At 47.4% G+C, this 19,484-nt stretch overlaps 1 protein-coding gene across 2 annotated transcripts in view; it reads right to left on the bottom strand.

Moving 5' to 3' along the window:
* Positions 1-4,838: 4,838 nt before the first annotated feature.
* EPC1 (enhancer of polycomb 1) overlaps positions 4,839-19,484 on the bottom strand; it is a 1,219,015-nt gene continuing 1,204,369 nt past the window's right edge. For both annotated transcript variants that reach the window (XM_085631852.1, XM_085631851.1), the window contains exon 14: positions 4,839-6,211. In XM_085631852.1, coding sequence (XP_085487978.1) covers positions 6,139-6,211 — 73 coding nt within the window. In that variant the 3' untranslated portion in view covers positions 4,839-6,138. The remainder of the gene's footprint in view (positions 6,212-19,484) is intronic.

The raw sequence follows: 19,484 nt of genomic DNA on the forward strand, positions 1-19,484 counted from the left end.
TCAGGTAAAATGAGAGCACACCAGACAGTGGAGCCTCTCTCCCTCTCTGGAAGGATGAGGCGGAAAGAAGGTGGGCAAAGTGATGGTCTGCCCGATGTGAAAGGCAGTGCCAACCTTTGGCAGAAAGGATGGACAGACAGAAAAAGAGGTTTACAATAGAGAGCCTGGAGCTCACTCACTCTCCTGGCAGAGGTGATGACAACCAGGAAAGCAGTCTTCAAAGTTAACAGCCGAAGAGGACAGTTGTGTAGAGGTTCAACGGGAGCGCACATTAAATATGTGAGAACCAGGTTCAATCCATTACGAAGGGAATAGGAGGGAAAAGATGAGTAATGCCTTTGAGGGATCTATTTACAACAGGAGGCTTGAAAAGAGAGGGCTTATCAGGGAGCCTGAGAAAGGCCGAAATAGCAGAAAGATAGCCCTTGATGGTGCCCAGAGCAGAGCCCTGCTGGGCCAAAGAACGAAGGAACAATAGTTCTTCTGAAAGAGGGGCAGAAAGGGGATCCACAGCCTTTGTTGTGCACCATGCCACAATTATGTTCCACCTGCAGGTGTATACCAACTTAGTGGAGGGACGCCTGGCTGCCACCACTCAATCTCCACGCACAGAGGTAGAGTCTGGACAGGTTCAGGTGGAGGACCGTCCCCTGCTGCTGCGACAGAAGATCTTCCCGAAGAGGCAGTCGGATCTGGGGATCGATGGTCATACTGAGTAGCTCAGGATACCAAACTCTTCGAGCCCAGTCCGGAGCCACAAGAATGACTTGGGCCCGGTCGCACTGGATCTTCTTCAGCACTCTGGACAGAAGTGGTATAGGCAGAAAGGCGTACAAAAGACTGCAACTCCATTTGCGACGAAAAGCGGTGCCTAGCGAGTGCCGCCTTGGAAGTTCCAACGCGCAGAACTGCTGACATTGCGCGTTCTCTTCGGTGGCGAATAGATCTAACCAAGGCTCTCCCCACTGTCGAAAGAAACCTTGCGCCACGTCCGAGTGAAGACGGCATTCGTGATCCATCATGCACCTGCAGCTGAGTTTGTCCGTCCTAGCGTTCAGTGAACCTACCAGGTGTTGAACCACCAGGGAAATGCACTGATGTTCCAGCCATGTCCAGAGGCGCAGAGCCTCCTGACATAGGGTCCAAGACCCCACCCGCCCTGTTTGTTACAGTACCACATGGCGGAAGTGTTGTCTGTGAACACCTGCACTACTCTCCCCTTGACAGAGGGAAGGAATGCCTTCAGTGCAAGTCGGATCGCTCGACGCTCCAGACGCTTGATATGGAGCCTGGACTCCACCGGAGACCAAAGACCTCCGATCTCCGCCTCTCCCATGTGGTCCCCCCATCCCAGGAGGGATGCATCGGTCACCACTGTGTGCTCCGGTTGGGGAAGGGAGAGGGATCTGTCATTGACCCAATGCTGGTTTGTGAGCCACCACTGCAGCTGTTGTGCAGTGCCTTATGAGATCTGGACGAAATAAGACATGTTCCCCTGATGCTGCGCCCACTGGAACTTCAGGTCCCACTGCAGAGCCCGCATATGCCATCTGGCATGAGTGACCAGCAGGATGCAGGAGGCCATGAGGCCCAGCAGCCTCAGGGTCATCCTGACCAAAACCCAGGATAGAGCCTGAAAGATCGGAATCATAGCCTGAATATCCTGGATTCGCCGTTCTGGAGGATAGGCCAGAAAGTGCGTCGTATCCAGAACCGTTCGATGAAGAGGAGCTTCTGAGAGGGAATCAGGTGCGACTTCGGCACATTGATGGAGAACCCCAGCAAATGCAGGAGGTTGGCCGTAGTCAGGAGGTGGGAGACGACTGTCTGGGGTGAGCCCGCCTTCAACAGCCAGTCGTCGAGATAGGGGGAAGACTGGAACCCCTGATCTGCGCAAATGAGCTGCGACCACCGCCATCACTTTCGTGAACACCCGATGGGCGCTGGTAAGGCCAAAGGGGAGCACGGTAAACTGAAAGTGCTCGTGGCCTACCGTGAACCGCAGGTAACGCCTGTGGGCCGGCAGGACGGGAATGTGGAAATATGCGTCCTGCAGATCCAAAGCTACCATCCAATTTACAGGGTCGAGGGCAGACAAGACCTGAGCCAGAATTAGCATATTGAACTTCTTCTTACGGAAAAGCGATTGACGTCCTTGAGGTCCAAGATAGGACGCAGGCCCTTGTCCTTCTTGGGCACCAGAAAGTAGTGAGAATAACAACCACGTCCTACTTCTGGCGCAGGAACGCACTCGATTGCCCCGTTGGCCAAGAGGGCCGCGACTTCCTTTTGAAGAAGTGCCAAGTGATCCCCCGACATGCGGTGGTGCTGGGGTGGCATGGCTGGAGGGGTAGCCAAGAAGGGGAGGGAGCAGCCCTTTCGGACTATTTGTAAAACCCACTTGTCCGAAGTGATGGTGCGCCAGTGGGGGAGGGGATGGCGAATCCTTCCACCCACTGGCATTTGATGGGCCTGAAAAAATGGACTAGGAAGATTTTGGGGCAGTGGAGGCTGGGGTGGAAGTGGACTGACCCGCCCGCTGGCCCCCTGACCCACCTCAGCGGGTCCCACGTCCGCGCTAAGACTGGTGCTGCGTCGGCCTGTGGCTCTGAAGTGAACGTGTCGGGGGAGCCCCTTAAGTGGCCACAGAAGGGGCGATAAGCAGAAGGCGGAGGAGGGTGCATGGCGGAAAGGCCCAAGGACTTGGCCATAGCCCGCGAGTTCTTAAAACGCTCCAACGCACTATCTGCCTTGTTGCCAAAAAGGTGAATGCCATCAAAGGGCAAGTCCATCAGGGTGTTCTGGACATCCCCATAGAAACCAGTAGTCCTCAGCCAGGCGTGGTGACGGAGCGCCACTGTCGTGGAAATCGCCTTGCCCAGCGAGAAGGCGGTGTCAAGGCCACATCGAATCGTGAACTTTGCTTCATCTCTCCCTTCAGCAATAGCTTGAGAGAGCACTGTCCGCACCTTCTCGGGACACTGAGTCAGCACTTGCGCCACCGTATCCCACACAAAGTGGGAATAACGGCCCAAGAGGCATGCGGTGTTCACAGACCGCAGCCCTAAACTGGCGGAAGAAAAAAATCTTCGTACCGAACTGCTCCAGTTTCTTAGATTCCCTGTCCGTGGGTGCGGTAGGGAATGCGCTTGTGGATGCAGAGGCATGGACAACCAGGCTCTCAGGGGTGGGGTGATGGGAAAGGAAAATGGGGTCACCCGGGGCCGGGCCATGGCGTCGGGCCACGTTCCTATCCACTGGAGCCCCTGTGTTGGGCCTGGACCAGGTGCCCAAAAGAACTTCAGAAAGTGTATAATTAAAAGGCAGCAGTGGCCCGAAGAGGTAGCTGCCGGCTGAAGCACTTCTGTCAGGAGGTTAGTCCTGATGGCCTCTGTAGGGAGTTCGAGGTGAAGAGCCTCGGCTGCCATACGCAACACCACTGCGTAACTTGCACCCTCCTCCGTAACCACGGTAGGAGGAGTTAGCATGCCAAGGTGAGGAGAGGTATCAAGACCACTGGCATCCCCCAGCTGCTCTGCCCAGTCCAGGTCAAACCCACATTGTGCTGTGAGAGGGTCCTCAGACTCCTCCCAGTCCTCCCCTTCCTCCGAACGCTGATGAACAGGCCAAAAATAAGGAGGCTGGACATAGGGGTACAAAGGCCCCATTAGCATTGGAATCGGTGCCGTGTCCACATCAGGGCTGAAACCGGGGACTACGTCGTCCGGGGGCACGGGCGACGTCAGAGGTGGTGCTGGTGGGGTCAACGTCAGTGGAGGTGTCACAAGGTCAACCGGCATCAACCGTGATCTAGGCCTGGATCCCTGGGGGCCCTGCGACACCGGAGCCGACAGCAATGCCGGAGCCGCCGACAGTGAAGGGCGAGGGCCCCCAGTCGGGTCGATGGCCCAAAGAGGTGGGCCATGGCTGACAGAAATTCCTGCAGCTGGGCCGGAGTCGCCGACGGACCTGGGAAAGGCGGGTAGACCGACGGCGACTGCGTAGGCTCTGCCGGAGACGCGGGGGAGGCACCACCCGCACCCTCAGCCACATCACGCGACGGGAAGTCAGAGAACGAAGACGCTTCTTCGACTTCTTGTGATGCTTCGTCTTACCTGACCCAGAGTGCGAAGACTTCAATCCTGACGAACGATGGTGGTGGCTCCGCGACCGGTCCCTCGACTGCCGGACTTCAAGCAACTTTTGGGACCGATCCTGCAAAGTCTTCGGTGCCATGGCCCGGCAGTCGTGGCACGACTTGGGCTCGTGGTCGCGCTACAGGCAGCAGAGACACACGCGGTGCGGGTCCGTCACCGACATCATGTGATGACAGTCCCCGCAGGACTTGAAGCCGGGCATCCCTACGGCACCAGGAGTTGATCGACTTGAAAATAGAGACAAACAGGCCTCGAAAAACTCAATCAAAAAGTGACTGGGGGTACCGCTCTCTGGATAGGCGCTTGCTGGCGCGGTAAAAGAAAGAACTGATGTCAGTGCGTGAAGGCGGTGTCTAAGTAGCTGCCGCGACGTCATCTCGGCGACCACGATGCAAACGACAGACGCGGAGCAGCACGACGTCACCTTCCGACGCGCAGGGGTACTGCTGACAAAAACTTTCCGGATCCAGTCTGATGCCTGGGGGTAATTCTAAGGTAAGGAATCTATCACCACGTGCTTCTTTCAGATTAATGTATACTTTAATTGATGGTAGAATGGTCCCGAATAAAGTTTTTATTGAATTGAATATTATGTAAATCACTAAAAATCACTAAAACATATTGACTTGACACTAATACTGAAATGAAAGCAATTTAGACAAAAAGGAACACGGTCACACATTTGTTTGTCAACATGTAATGCCCTGGTTTTATTTTGTGAGAACAAAGTCACAATATTTTCCAGGTAAGATTAAAAACTTTAAGTATAATGTATGCCATTGGACTGGGCATTCAGACTTCGGTACTGACAAAGCACTAATAGTAGTCTGTTGAGTACCATTCTCTTCACAGAAGAGAGGCAAAATATTTCCAAAGGAAGGCACCCGATAGTTATGGTTCTGGCCTGGCAGCCTTCTATAGAATCTTAAAAGGGAAACAAGCTGGCTGTTTTTAGAAAGTGGAATGACGATACATGTACAGCATTTACTGCATTCTTCTCCCTTATATCCATTTTCTTATAAACAAGTAAATAATGATGTCTTTGTAACAACAATAATACAATAAAAAGACATTTTAAAGTGTTTAAAAAAAGAGCACGACAACATAAGAAAACTCCAGTTGTATGGACTCCATTTGCATACTTGATTTAACACTTTTTGGTGTAGCAGGAAATCGATCTAGAAAGGATTCTTTTGTAAAGCAGCAATATATCCATAGTGCTCGGAGTACAACAAACCACCCTTATTGTGTGTGGATGAAAGGGGACAGAAATATTCTAGAAACTTCATTTTTACCTTTTAACTTGAAATAGTAGAACAGGAATATACCCATTTAAATAGTACATTTTTAACACACAAATTGATGCCTTTAGGTTCTCTGTTATGTATGTCACCATTTTTCCACATGATACATCAAAAACTAAAGGACCCTGAGGGAACCTAGTCATGTTATATCATTTACAAAATACCAAGGAGTCCACAGCTACCTCACACACTTACTTGAGTACAGGAACCAATGAAGGTACAGTGTACAAAAAACTGTAAACACGGCACAATAAATAGATAAAACAGCAGGTTCCGCATCATGCACATGATGTGATGACACACTTCAACTCGATACAATCTTACATCTCACATACCATTGCTGTGATTTCTTTTCCTCCACCACCCTCCAATAACCCCAAGTGCAAAGCATCACAAATGAGCACTTCTGTATTCAAGTAACATATATACATAAGGGCATGACAAATATGAAGTATTGTACAAATAATTGCTGTGTCCAAAATTACAGAGGTTGATTTTTTCCTATTAACAGTATGAAAAGAAAAAAAATCAAAGCAAGAGAAATTGCATTGCTGTCAAGTCCCAACAGCTGCCACAGAAATGCAATGTGCTGCATTCCATCATCTCGTGCATTCATAATGCTACAGATGCATAGCACCTAAAAAGTTCCCAAGTATTTAGTCCCATTCCGGTGGAAACTACGTCACCTCCATTGCCACTGTATTGTCTGCTATACTGTTCAATGCTGACTTTTCTGGCTCATGGTTTCCCCTAAAGGAAACAGAAGGAAAAATAATGTGTGTTACGTTCAATAAAATAAAATAACAGGAAAAAACAACAATGCAGAAATGCTGCAGTAACCCTACCATTTCCATGAGCTGAGATGGTTACAAATCTGTACTGAAATATGCAGGATGGATTCAAGCAAACTGTCTTAATATATGAAACAGTTTTGTTACAGACTTACTACTGTGCTATCCTTAAATTACACCCTACACTGTTTGGGGAAAAATGAATGGCCTACAGTATACAATCCCAGAATCATCCAGGCATTTTTTTTTTTTTATTTCTGACACTTTGCGAACGTCAACAGCTGAAAGTTAACATGAGGCAATCACCAGCTTTCTCCCTCCTTGCTGTTCTCTGAGGCACTTCAAGTGTAAAAGAGACAGATGATGGAACAGCTTCTTACCTGTAGCTCCAATTCTCTTGTAGGGGTATTTCCATTATAGTCAAACACTGAATAGTCCCGCCCACGTACAGGGACCCTGGAGCACTTCAATATATTTTCTTGAGTGCATACTTTTGCCTTTCTTGAGGAAGGCCTGCAAAGACACTTGAGAAAGAGACAGATTATGCAGCCTATATGCCTAGGCTGCAAAAGCCAAATTCTCCATTAAGAAGAGTAAATAATTTGTTTTTTTTTTTTAAAAGGCCAGCACAACGTATTTGTGAACTATTTTTGCAAACAGCATGAATCTCCCTCACAAACCCTTTTTATGATAAAGATGAAGGAGAGCAGGGCAGAGTAGCCTCATATGCCTAAAAAACAGAAACTGCACCTTTAAGAACCCAGAGACCACCAGAATCCCATCATGCTCAGCAGGTGGCAGCTGCTTCAGTTTTTTTTTTAGGCGATGTTAGAGAATATGTATATTGCATAAATCCCTCTGTCCATTCCACCGGTGAGGAGGGAGGGTTGCTTCTGACTAGAATGGAAATACCCGTAAGAGAGAACTGCAGTTGCAGGTAAGAAACTATTCCTTCTCTCATAGGGATTTCCATTTATAGTCATAAGTACTGAATAGAATAACAAGCCCAGCCCCACTGAGAATGGTGGATGGGACAGAGTATGAACCAAGATGTTCTAGCAAATACATTTTTGAGGGAAGCCTGCCCTACTTGAGCATCTGCTCTAGCATCAGAGCCTAGGCAGTAATGCTTTGTGAATGTATGAACCGATTTCCAAGAGTCTGCTTTACAAATTTCTGGAATTGGTATGTTCAGCCATAAAGCAGCAGTAGCAGACTCAGCCCTAGTGAAGTGTCCTTTAGGGTAAGGCAAGTGTGTTTTTGGTTAGCTTTTTGATAGCACAATAGTATACAAAAAACAATTGAAAGGGAAATGGATTGCTTGGAGAAGGCTTAACCTGTACGGACCAGACCGTAATTGAAAAAGAATTGGTTCAATCTGCGGATATCACGTGTTTTGTCCACATAAAATTGCAAAATTCTCCTCACATCCAGGGAATGAAGAGTTCTTTCCACCCGAGTAGAGGGATTCTGAAAGAATGTGGGTAATGAGATAGTCTAGTGGACATAGAAGTTTGAAATAACCTTAGGGAGGAATTCTAGGTGAGTTCTGAGAACCACTTTTCTAGAGTGAAATACACTGTATGGTTCATGAGAGCATAGAGCTTGGATCTCACTAACCCGCGGGCAGATGTGATTGCCACAAGTAAAGTCATTTTCCAAGATAGATGTTAGAGAGATGCCTTGAGTATGGGCCATTAAGGGTCCTGCATAAGGTGTAAAAGGACTAAAGTAAATTCCCCCAGAGCGGAAGGGTGCATAATGGAAGGGTAAACCTTCTTCAAACCCTTTAGAAAGTCCTTGACAACGGGAATTCTGAAAAAATACATTTTGAGGACCTTTTCTGTACGCAATATGAGCTGCCAAATGAACCTTTATAGCAGAGAATTGTGAGACAGATTGTGCCAAATGGAGTAGCGCACCTCGAGGAAGTATGTCGATTCCCTCTCTGCCTACTTGCCTTGAATTTTAACGTGATTCATATGGGCTTCCCATCCCAGTAGTAAGGTATCCGTGACTATGGTTTGAGGAGGGATTTCCTGATGAAATGGCGTACCTCTAAGTAGGTAGGTTGGAGAGCACTACCATTTGAGGGAAAGCTTAGCATGAGGGGACAGTTATATCCTATCTTAACTGCTTGCCAGTTGGACCCACTAGACATTCTTGTAGAGGGTGCCTGTAAAGACAAGCATTCAGAGTGAGAAAGATGCAGGAGGCTATTGAGCAGAGGAGAGAGGATACTGTTCTCACCGTTGGATGAGAGGCTTTCAAAGGAACCTGACAGTTCCCAAGGATCTATAACCGTCTCTCCTTCGTAGGACACACTCATGCCTGTATTGTGTCAATGGAGGCACCCAGATAGTTAAGGGATTGGAACAGGACAGGTGTTGACTTGATGTGGTTGACTTGAAGGCCCAACCTTTGGATGAGATTACAAGTCCAGTTGTAATCAAGCTGAGCTTTTTTAGGTGGACCCTTTGATCAGTCAATCGTCTAGGTATGGTTACACAAATATTTAGGTATGGGTACACAAATATTTTATGTCTCCGGAGATGGGCAGCAGCTATTGCCAAGCACTTGGAGAATGTCTTGATTGCTGTCTTCAGGCCAAATGGAAGTAATTGGTACTGATAATGGTCTCGCCGAATTTTAGGAGAAACCTCAAGCATATGCTTTTGCAGCTGGCTTCTGGTTGACAAATTGAGAGATGCTACCTTCTACTGGAGATAGTAACGGAAGAGAGAGAACAAAACGTTAATGGCTCAATGCCTATTGTTTGTTTACCCCCACTTGATACTAAAGAGAGAAATGAACCCTCTGAGGATAAAACTGGCACTGGTAGGGCCAGAAGTTATGTTTTTGTTCCTTGGGCATTTCCAGGCAGAGTACCGTATAAATCTCCATTTATATATTCTATGCATGGCATATTGTTGCCGAAGAGGGAAAAATCTGAAATATCAGGTATCGTCCGCCGAGACTCTGAATTAGGAGCCAAGAATGTCTTTGGAATACTATGCCTCTGCCGGGAACAAAGAAGAATCAGTTGCAGCACTGATGACCTTATTAAGCACCATGAAGCCCGTATTGACTATTTGTAGCAAGACTTCCCAATGGACCCTGGGAAGATCATCCGCCAACTTCCCAATAGATTACTAGAGTGCGGTTTCATACCTGGCATGATGGTCAATACAATACTTGAGACCGAAAATTTGAAGCGGAGGACAAGAGAATCCCGCTCGACGATAAACAGATATAGCAGAGGCCGGAATGTAACAATTCCTGTGCTGGCTTAAGAGGACCGTAGCTAAAGGACCTAGTGGTCACAACGCTGACCATAGTATGTTAAGCGTTGCAGCACCTCTTTCCAGAACCATCTGGAAGGAGAAGAGCGCCAAAATATTACTGAAGCCGAAGACAACAGGACCGACAATTGCAATGCTGTGCACCTAAGAAAAAAGAGACAGTGGAGAATCCGACAGAGTCGGCATATATCTCTATGGAGATCTGGAGGAAGTGTATCTTGATCGACGCCTAGATCATGTGCGTGATCTGACTTTGATCGAGATACATGTCTTGGGAGGTGAAAACGCCTGTAAGATGCGATGGCACAAACAATGGCGCTTTTGGGGGCGGGGGAGCAGGTCCAGCTAGTATTGGCGCTGAGAGCAGATGGTAGAGGAAAAGGAGGCGGACGTACAGTGTTTCTAATGCCCTTGACATCAGGCTTTGTCTGTGCCACATGGCGACATGCTCCTCGACGTTGAGCTCCTGTAACAATGCCTCGAGGTTGATATGTCTCGACGTCGATATACTTTTCAACATGGACCTCCTGTTTCACCTCGAAGTTGACCTATTCCTCGACGTCAAATCCGTCCTTGAGTCATAATGTTGAAGCTCTTGACGTCAAAGCCCTTGAAATCGATGGGCATGACATCGATGGGAATGACGCTGATGTCAATGCTCTTGACGTCACTATCGATCCTCTCAACGTTGACTGAAAAATATGTTGTATTTGGGCTGAGAGCCTCAGTTTGGATCTTGCACGTCCTTTAGAGGTAAATGGCTGACCCTCTCCTCACTCTTCAAAGGTAAATGGCAGTGCCCTGGCAGAGGACTGACCCTTTCCTCACTCTGAAGTCCTACCTTCAGACGATGTTTGTTTTTCTCCAGAGTATGCTAGAAAACGTTTTGTGTGCTGAAAATCTTCAGGGAAATGCTGCCTAGAAGGCAGAGTCTTGCTCCCCTCCCCCAGGAAGGTCATTTGATCAAGTAAAAAAAGAGCATTTTATTTGACAAAAGAACACAATTTTCTGTCAGAAAAAGGCAGAAACTGCAAGGGAGAGAAAACACATTGAATAAAGTTATTGAAATAAAAAACAATGTTTTTTTAAAGAGAAAGAGCCTAAAAAGACTGAGCTCAGTGCTCCAGGATCCAGTCAGTAGGAACTGGAAAAGATAACTGAAGCAACTGCCAACTGCTGAGCGCGATGGGATACTGGTGGTCTCTGGGTTCTTAAATGCGCAGTTTCCTTTTTAGCCAGATAATCACAGCCTATGAGGCTACTCTGTCCTGCTCTCCTTCATCTCTATCACAAAAAGGGTTTGTGAGGGAGACTTATGCTGTTTGCAAAAATATCTTAAAATTGTACATAAATATGTTGTACTGGCCTTTATTTTTTTGGACTTCATAATAAAGAATTCGGCCATTGTAGCCTAGGCATATAGGCTGCTTAATCTGTCTTTTTCTTAAGTGTCTTTGCAGGCCTTCTTTCAAGAATGGCAAAAGAAGATATATTGAAGTGCTCCAAGGTACCATCACGTGGGCGGGACTATTCAGTGCTTATGACTATAAATGGAAATCCTCTACGAGAGAAGCTTTGTTACGATATGTGTAGCAGCAATCTTCTACGAGAGAAGCTTTGTTACGATATGTGTAGCAGCCATGCCAATGCATCAAGCAGGTACAATCTAGCACATGAAGTTAATATTAATGATACTTGATAAACTCTCAATAAAACAGATCCGACTCAAGGAGCATACCTTAATGCGCAAGAACCTTTACACAGTTCTAATTTGTGCATGATTCATGTGTTTTTTAAACCAGTTTAGTGACACCAGTTTACGAGGTACATAACATACAGACACAGAGGGGGAGGAGACCATGCGGAAGGGTGGATCGCATGTTATTTTAGTTAAGACATGGCATCACAGTCTGTGAACCTTCTAAAGGTCCTGACGTGGAACGTCAATGGCCTAGGTGACAAAATCAAGCGCACCATGGTATTGCAGTACCTGTGTAGACAATCCCCTGACCTAGTCCTTCTGCAGGAGACCCATATGCGGGGTAATCACACTTGGTTCACGTCCGGCTCAAAAGGCATGTCAATCCTCGCTAAGAACTCAGTCCCCTTCCTACTGGGTCTCATCTGGCAGGACCTCCGGGGCAGATATGTGGCGTTGGCCCTAACCTGGGAGAGTCGTGCTCTCAATATCTGCTCCATATATACCACCATGGATACATGCAGATACTATTCCTGAGCTCAGTAATCTACCACTTGGTATGCCCACTGGCATCTTAATACTGGGAGGGGATATGAATGCCACGATGTCCCCGGACCTTGATAGGGTGTCGGCCTCAATTCGGGTGTCGGTCTGGTACCACTACAGGCGTCGCGGAGGTGATGTGGCTAGTCGACCTGTGGCAGGAGCATAATCCTACAGCGAGGCAGTACACACATCTCCTGGCATAACATGGCAGTGCATCAATTCTAGACTATATTTTCACGCAGTACATGACTGTGGGGCAGTTCCGCAAGGCGCGTCACAGAACTTGAGGTATATCAGACCATTATCCAGTGGAGGTGCTGCTCCGGGGCCCAGTGCGGGTTCGCACCCTCCCTCCTCGCATAGATCCCTGGCACCGTAGGGACCGAGAGTTTAAAGGTAAGCTGAGGGAAATAACGGAACAATACTGTCTTGAGAATTTAGGAACCATCGACTCACATTGTACCCTGGGGAGGCTTATAAAGTGGTGGTTAGGAGATACGCCTGCGCAATTATAGGGGGAGGGAGGAAGGAGCGGCGCTTCTGGTGTGAGGGGCTGGAACAAGAAATTACATCTATCGAGGCTCAGCTGGGGCATGAGGGAGATCTTGACTCTACCCCGGGTTATTGGCTACGTCTCAGAGGAAGCTAAGAGATCTGGAGGAGAACACAGCCCGCACACACGCGAATGCCTTGCAGAGACGATTATATGACCTGGGCGACAAGGCAAACAAACTAATCGCATGGTTAGAGAGGAGGGACAGAGAATGAAACTGGGTTTTGGAATTGCGAGTGTCCAACCGACCTCCATGTACATCCGGGGCGGACTTTGCTGATGCCGTTGCCGCTTATTATGAAGCACTATAAGAGTCTGTCTCTGACAGAATGGTAGATGACAGTGCCAAACTGCTCAGGGATATATCCCTGCAGGAGCTATCAGCGGAAGACAGGGAGGAACTTGACAGGGACCTGACAGTTGAGGAGATGGAAGGTGCTTTCAGGATATATAGTCTGCGAAGGCGGAACGCCCAAACATACTGCCAGCAGAACTATACAAGTGCTTGACAGACAAAGTGGCTCAGCCGATGTTAAACATGTTTGAAACTGCGAGGGCTGAAGGGCAGCTGCCAGAGGACTTGACTGGCCACCATATTTGTGATCCTAAAGAAAGATAGATCTCCGGAGCTGTGCAGCTCATATAGGCCCATCTCTTTAATGAACTTCGAGGCTAAGGTCCTGGCAAGGGTGTTGGCAAACAGATTGCACTTGATTGTTTCCACAGTAATACACCCTGACCAAACGGGATTTATGCCACACAGGAGCACTCGGCTAAACCTCTGACACCTATACAGAGTCATGCAGATGACGGAGACTCGACAAGCTGAAGCGGTGGCTGTAATTTCGCTGGATGCCCGTATGGCATTCAACAGCATTGTGTGGCTGTATCAGTTTGCTATCTTGTCTAGTATGCGCCAGGGCTGCCCCGTGTCCACTATGATTTTCGTGCTGGCGCATAAATCACTCGCAACATGGGTATGTCAGGATCTGCTCGTCCATGGCATCATGGGGGAGGGCGGATGGGAAGAGCGTATTTCTCTCTACACCGACGATTTTCAACTGTATGCACATAAACTCGGTCAGACGATCCGCAGACTCATTCACATATTCCAGCTGTTCGGTAGCTACTCGGGCTATCAGATAAATTGGGATAAGTGCCTTGTTTTCGACTGGCCAGTGAGGACCCTCACCCCCCCAACGTCTGCCTATGCAGCAGTGGTGGTGAGAGAGGAATTCAAATACTTAAGTACCCACATAAACAGGTCAGAGGGAAATTTGTGACCCTTAACCTACTCCCTCAACTGGAGAGGTTGCGGGGTGATGTGGCTCACTGGAGGCGGCTTCCAATATCTTTGATTGGTCGGGCCATCCTATTCAAGAAGATGGCCCTCCTGCGTCTGTTATATGTGCTACAGAATACTCCCTACAAAATTCTGAGTGAGTTCTTCTGGGTGATTGATGGTGAACTGCGCAGCCTGCTCTGGGATGGAGATAGCACGCGTGTAGCATTGCGCAAGCTGTACCGCGGAGACTATGAGGAAGGACTGGTGGTTCCGGATCTCAGGTGTTATTACCTGGAGTCCTAGGTCATAAACATAAATGAGTGAGTATTTGCACCTAGCGCCAAACCAACTTATCGGATGGACCGACATGCTTTGGGAGAGGGGCGCTATCCAGCAGCGCTCTATGGAAAGGGCCGTGAGAAACAACTTCATGTACACACTCAGACGGTGGTGCGAGCATGGCGAGAGGCCACGAGATTACTGAAGTGGGAGGGTAAACTGACGGCGCAGACACGCTCTGGGATTGCGACTTGTTGAGGGAGGTGGGGCTCTTTTGGATGTGGGGCCTCGTAGGAATAGACCGCCTCAGCGATGTCTGGTGGAACAGGATTATGATTAAATTTGAGGGCCTACACACGGAATATTAACTGGCCGATGGCGAGCTATTTCGCTACCTGCAGTTGAGACATGCGCCGCAATGTCATATAGCAGAGGGAGAGCAGTTGCCCGAATACTTCTCACTGGAGGACCAATTGCTACTCGACCCAATGGTGAATAAGTCGGTCTCTTTCACATATGGGAAGCTTATGAACAATTCCCTGGACCCCTTGAAGGAGGTGTGGGAAGCAGACGTGGGGCTCCTGGAGGATGATGATTGGGCGGAGGCATTGCAAAGCCCCAGGGAGATTGCCATAAGCTTTAGATTGATCCAACTCCGGATTCTGCACGTCATATGCCCCTAGAACACTTCAACATCTCTTTGGGAGGTGGGGTCTCGGACAGGTGCGCTAGGGGCTGCAGGGAGGTGGACTCCTTCTTTCATATTCTCTGGGCTTGTCCCAAAATTCAGCACTATTGGGCGGGGGTGACTTGGTCCATGGTGGATGCCACGGGTCTCCAAGTCCCGATGGAGGCGAGATGGCACATACTGGAAGTGATGAAGGAGGAGACATGGCCCAGGAACATGAAAATATGGCTTATAATTGCCTCTGAAGTGGCAAAGAGGAACACTGCAGGGGGCATGAGGTGCTGCTGATTCCCCAAGGGTCAGGGAGTTGAAGTGCAATATGGACTGCTGCCAGCAGGCGGGGAAAGTAGTTTATCAGAGTAGGGGATGCCCCAAAAAATGGGAGAAGTTTGGTCCCGTGGGTGGAATACAGAAACTAATTGAAAAATAAGTGGGAATGTACTGATGTGACCAGGGGATTGAAACCTTGAAATGCAGGGGGTTGACCCTGGGGGTCAATATTGCCAAAGACCTATGGCCTACTACTGTATTGGTCTGGCCTACTATTGTATTGATTTTCTCCCATCACAGCCAATGTATTGTACCTCTGTCTCTGCACTAACTAACTGTAACGGTGCACTAAGCGTTTGTTTCACAAAAAGAATTAAAAAATAAATAAAAAATAAAACATGGCTCTCTTGTTCATGGGTAGCCAATGAAGCTGCTGGGATCGAATTGACCGTCTTTCTGGGCATTTTAGGATAATGCGGACAGCTGATTTTGCACTACCTGTAGTTTGTATAAAAAAGGAGTTGGAATAATCCAGTTTGGAAGTCACCAAAGCTTGAACAAACAACTCACAGGTGTTAACAGTTAAAAATGTTGAAGTCTTTTGCAAAGACTTAAAACCAAACCATATTCCAGTAATCTCCCAGATGTGAGGCTTAAAAGAGAGGTCTGTGTCATATATTAACCCCAGATTTCTTACTACCGTAGCAGCGGACGTCAGGGGGAGTCTCCAAGGACTTTAGGCAATAGGCTCAAAAGGTCAAATGGAGAAGAATTACCAAATACTAGGACTTCTGATTTATTGGAATTGAGTTTAAGATAGCTCAATCACATCCAATTTTCTATTGGGGCATAACAGTCCTGGAGGCAGTCCACCACTTTAACATCCACTTGCTGAAAACAAAGCAAGAGCTAGGCGACGTTGGCATAGGATATTATATTAAAGTACCATGGCTCAACCACCTTGGACAGTCTTGTCATGCAAATATTAAAATACGTGGGATTTAATGCTGAACCCTGAGGAAAACGGTCTTAATTCTTTGAAGCCGAAATAAATAGGGAGATGTGTACTGCCTGTACTCTGACAGAAAATATTGTATCCATAAGGTGGCCCTGTCCTTCACGCTGATAGCCTTTAAACATTCCAGCAAGATACTATGCGACAAGGTGTCGAAAGCCGCCAACAAATCCATGACGACCCCTTAATTACCATTATCTAGAAGCCTTCAATATGGCCCTTCTTACTGTGTTCGATGCTATTATACCAACCAAACAGAATGCAGTGAGAAGACGTAATTCTAGTCCTTGGTATACTGAGGATCTTAAGAGGGACAAACTGCAGGCGTCTTGTAAATGTAAATGTATGTGTCTTGTAAAGCGCACTGCTGCCCTGAGGCGTCCTGGCGCTGTAGACCGCTGGGGAACCCGTCCTGGCTATCCCTGTGAGATGGTCCCTTCAGGGTATCTCCAAGGTGAAACCAGGCATCCCCAGCGAATGTGGGGGGCTGTTGTGGAGATGAGGCAAGCTAATGCCCAGAGTTGCCGAGTGAGTTCCTGGTTAGAGTAGGTACCGAGGCGAGAATTATCGAGTCCATTTTGACCCTGGTCCACGACCCTGCCGCGTCGGGAATTGAACCCTGGTCCCTGGCCGATTCTCTGCTTACGGATCTGCCGCCTCTAACCAGTGAGCCACACCTCTCCATCTTGAGAGAAATTGGAGAGGGAATAAGGAACACGAATCTAAACTTTTGTTTAGACAAGCTTTGGCCACTTATCACACAAATCTGAAAATAGCTAGACGCTCCTTCACTATCAATCAGATAGAACAAGCCAGCAACTCTTCTAAAGTCTTATTCTCCATAGTTAAAAGAATTTCTTCTCCCAGAGCCTGTGCCCAACCACCCACTGAATCTCAGGACCTGTGTAACTCTCTGGCACTGTTTTTTAAGGATAAGATCTCGACAATTTACAATAACTTTCCTCCAGAAAAGTTATTGGCTTCAGATTCGCTGTCTGAATCGAATGTTGAAGCTCCAAGGGGCAAGGAATCTCTGGAGCACTTTGAATTAATTACCACTGAGGAGATTATAAAGAGCCTGTCTAAGGCAAAATCAGGCTCGCCCAAGGATATATGTCCTCCGAAAATTATGGCCCTTTTGGCCAGCAGCTGTGCCCCGGCCATTAGAGACATTTTCAACTCCTCCTTAATCACAGGCATTATTCCAACAGCCTGGAAAGAGGCCTCCGTCCGTCCCATCTTGAAAAAACCCTCAGCGGACCCAGCTGTCCTCTCGAATTATCGCCCTATCTCCCTCTTGCCACTTTTGGGCAAAATGTTGGCAGGTTCTGTAAATAAACAACTCTGCTCCTACCTTGAACAAAATGGAATCCTTGATCCCTCTCAATCGGGTTTTCGAAAAGGATTCAGTACAGAAACAGCTGTGCTGGCAGTAACTGACTCGCTAAGACGAACAGTTGATGCAGGGGGTGCAGTTATACTGATCCTTCTAGATCTCTCTGCAGCTTTTGATACCATCTCACACACTAAGCTTGCGGAGAGACTAGTCTCTGGGGGGGGGGGGGGGGGTATAAAAGGAAAGGCTTTGAAATGGCTCAAACATTTCCTGGCGGACAGATCCCAAACAGTCATCTTGGGCCCCTACGCCTCGCCAAAGATGCCCTTGAAGAGGGGTGTTCCGCAAGGTTCTTGTTTGAGCCCAACCCTCTTCAATCTGTACATGTCTCCTTTGGCGAGGATAGTTGAACAATTGGGCTTCGAGGTCATCTCCTACGCGGATGACACGCAGCTCTTGTTCACTATTGGGGGTAACATAGAGGAGGAGAAAATCCGTTTTGCAAATGGTTTGATGACAATATACGACTGGATGACGGCAAATTTTCTACAACTAAATCCAGATAAATCAGAAATCATGCTTCTGGGTAAAGCAACCGATGTTTGGTCAAGTGACGGGCATGGCCCCTACCCCTAAGGTTTCAGTTAATAACCTGGGTATAAAAATAGACAAGGCTCTGTCCATGAAAGAACATATTATGGCTACCTCCGCATCCTGCTATTATAACCTTCGGCTCTTGAGAAAAATTCTGCCCTACATGCCTACCCACCATCGCAGGACTCTGGTACAAGCCCTAGTCACCAGTCGGTTGGATTATGGCAACGCACTAATGGCAGAGGTAGGTGAAACTTACCTAGTTAAGCTGCAGGTAGTCCAGAACACAGCTGCAAGGATGATCTTAAATCAACCTTCAGGTACCCCCTCTCGACCATTACTTAGAGAACTTCACTGGCTAACGGTGAAAAAGAGAGCTTTCTTCAAGATTTGCTGTCTGACCTATTCGGCTCTGAACAAAGGTTGCCCTCTCTACCTACAACAAAAACTCTTTAAATATTGCCCTGTAAGACATCTTAGATCTAGCTCTCAGGGTTTACTACAGGTTCCTCGTTTCCGATTATCTCGGACAGGAGGCAGATCTTTTTCTTACCTAGGCCCAAAATATTGGAACCAACTTCCGTTGGCATTGAGAGCAACGCCTAGATTTGAACTTTTTTTTAAAAAAAGTTAAAAACGTTTTTGTTTTGAGCCCTCTCTTGTCCCTCTGCTGGTTTGTTTTTATTCTGTGTCAAAGTTGTTAGTCTACTAGGCAGCGCCGAGATGCCCCTGGGTGATTCGAGCACTTTATAAACATAATAACATAACATATATTGACAAATTCAGAGACCTCCAAGAGTGCTGCACTGGTTCAGTGTTCTGAGCAAAAGCCCAATTGCTTTGAATGTAATATACGATTCATTTCTAAAAACTGTGTAAGCTGTTTGTTTATATTTTTTTCAAGGACTTTATCCAAGATGGAAACCAGGAAAATAGTCCTTGGTGTCTCTGGATTTAGCACTTTCCTAGTTGAAAGTCTCTTAGTTAGAGAACCTAACTAGAAGCTTATCTACTTACACTTCTACCCTTGAGCAACTAATCTATGGTGTTTCCCTCAGGGTCCATTTTTGTAACCACTGTTACTCAAACTGTATGCTTCAATAGGCTACCCAGATATAGCAGCATGTACAAAATGTTATGGTAATCTCCATTCATCTAGAGGGATGAGATCCTAGGATTTCAGAAATATCATCACAATAGGTGATTTCAATAAAGAGGGCTGATCTGACAACAGCAAAAAAAAAAAAAAAAAAAAAAAAAAAAAGACGAAAGGGCTGATCGGAAATTAGTTAACTAACATAGGTATATTTTATATATTAAGGCAAAACCAAAGGGGATGATGGACGGAGTGATGAACATTGCAAGCACTCACCCCCAGTCAACTGATCTGGGTTTAATCCATCATCATTCTTTAGCTACTCCACCACCCCAGTTCAGACATGGCCATATGCAAATCAGTCTCACCCTGTGCCTCATGGGAATCGGTTCCAGGATGTTTGTTTCCGGTCCAGGGAAGACATGGCTTGGCATTTTGGGCTGGACTGTTCCCATGAGGCACAGGGTCAGACTGATTGGCATATGGCCATGTCTGAACTGGGGTGGCGAAGTGAGTTAAGAATGATGATGGATTAAACCCAGGTCAGTTGACTGGGGGTGAGTGCTTGC

This window comes from Triturus cristatus, chromosome 10 (assembly GCF_964204655.1).
Source record: "Triturus cristatus chromosome 10, aTriCri1.1, whole genome shotgun sequence".
Lineage (NCBI taxonomy): Eukaryota > Metazoa > Chordata > Amphibia > Caudata > Salamandridae > Triturus > Triturus cristatus.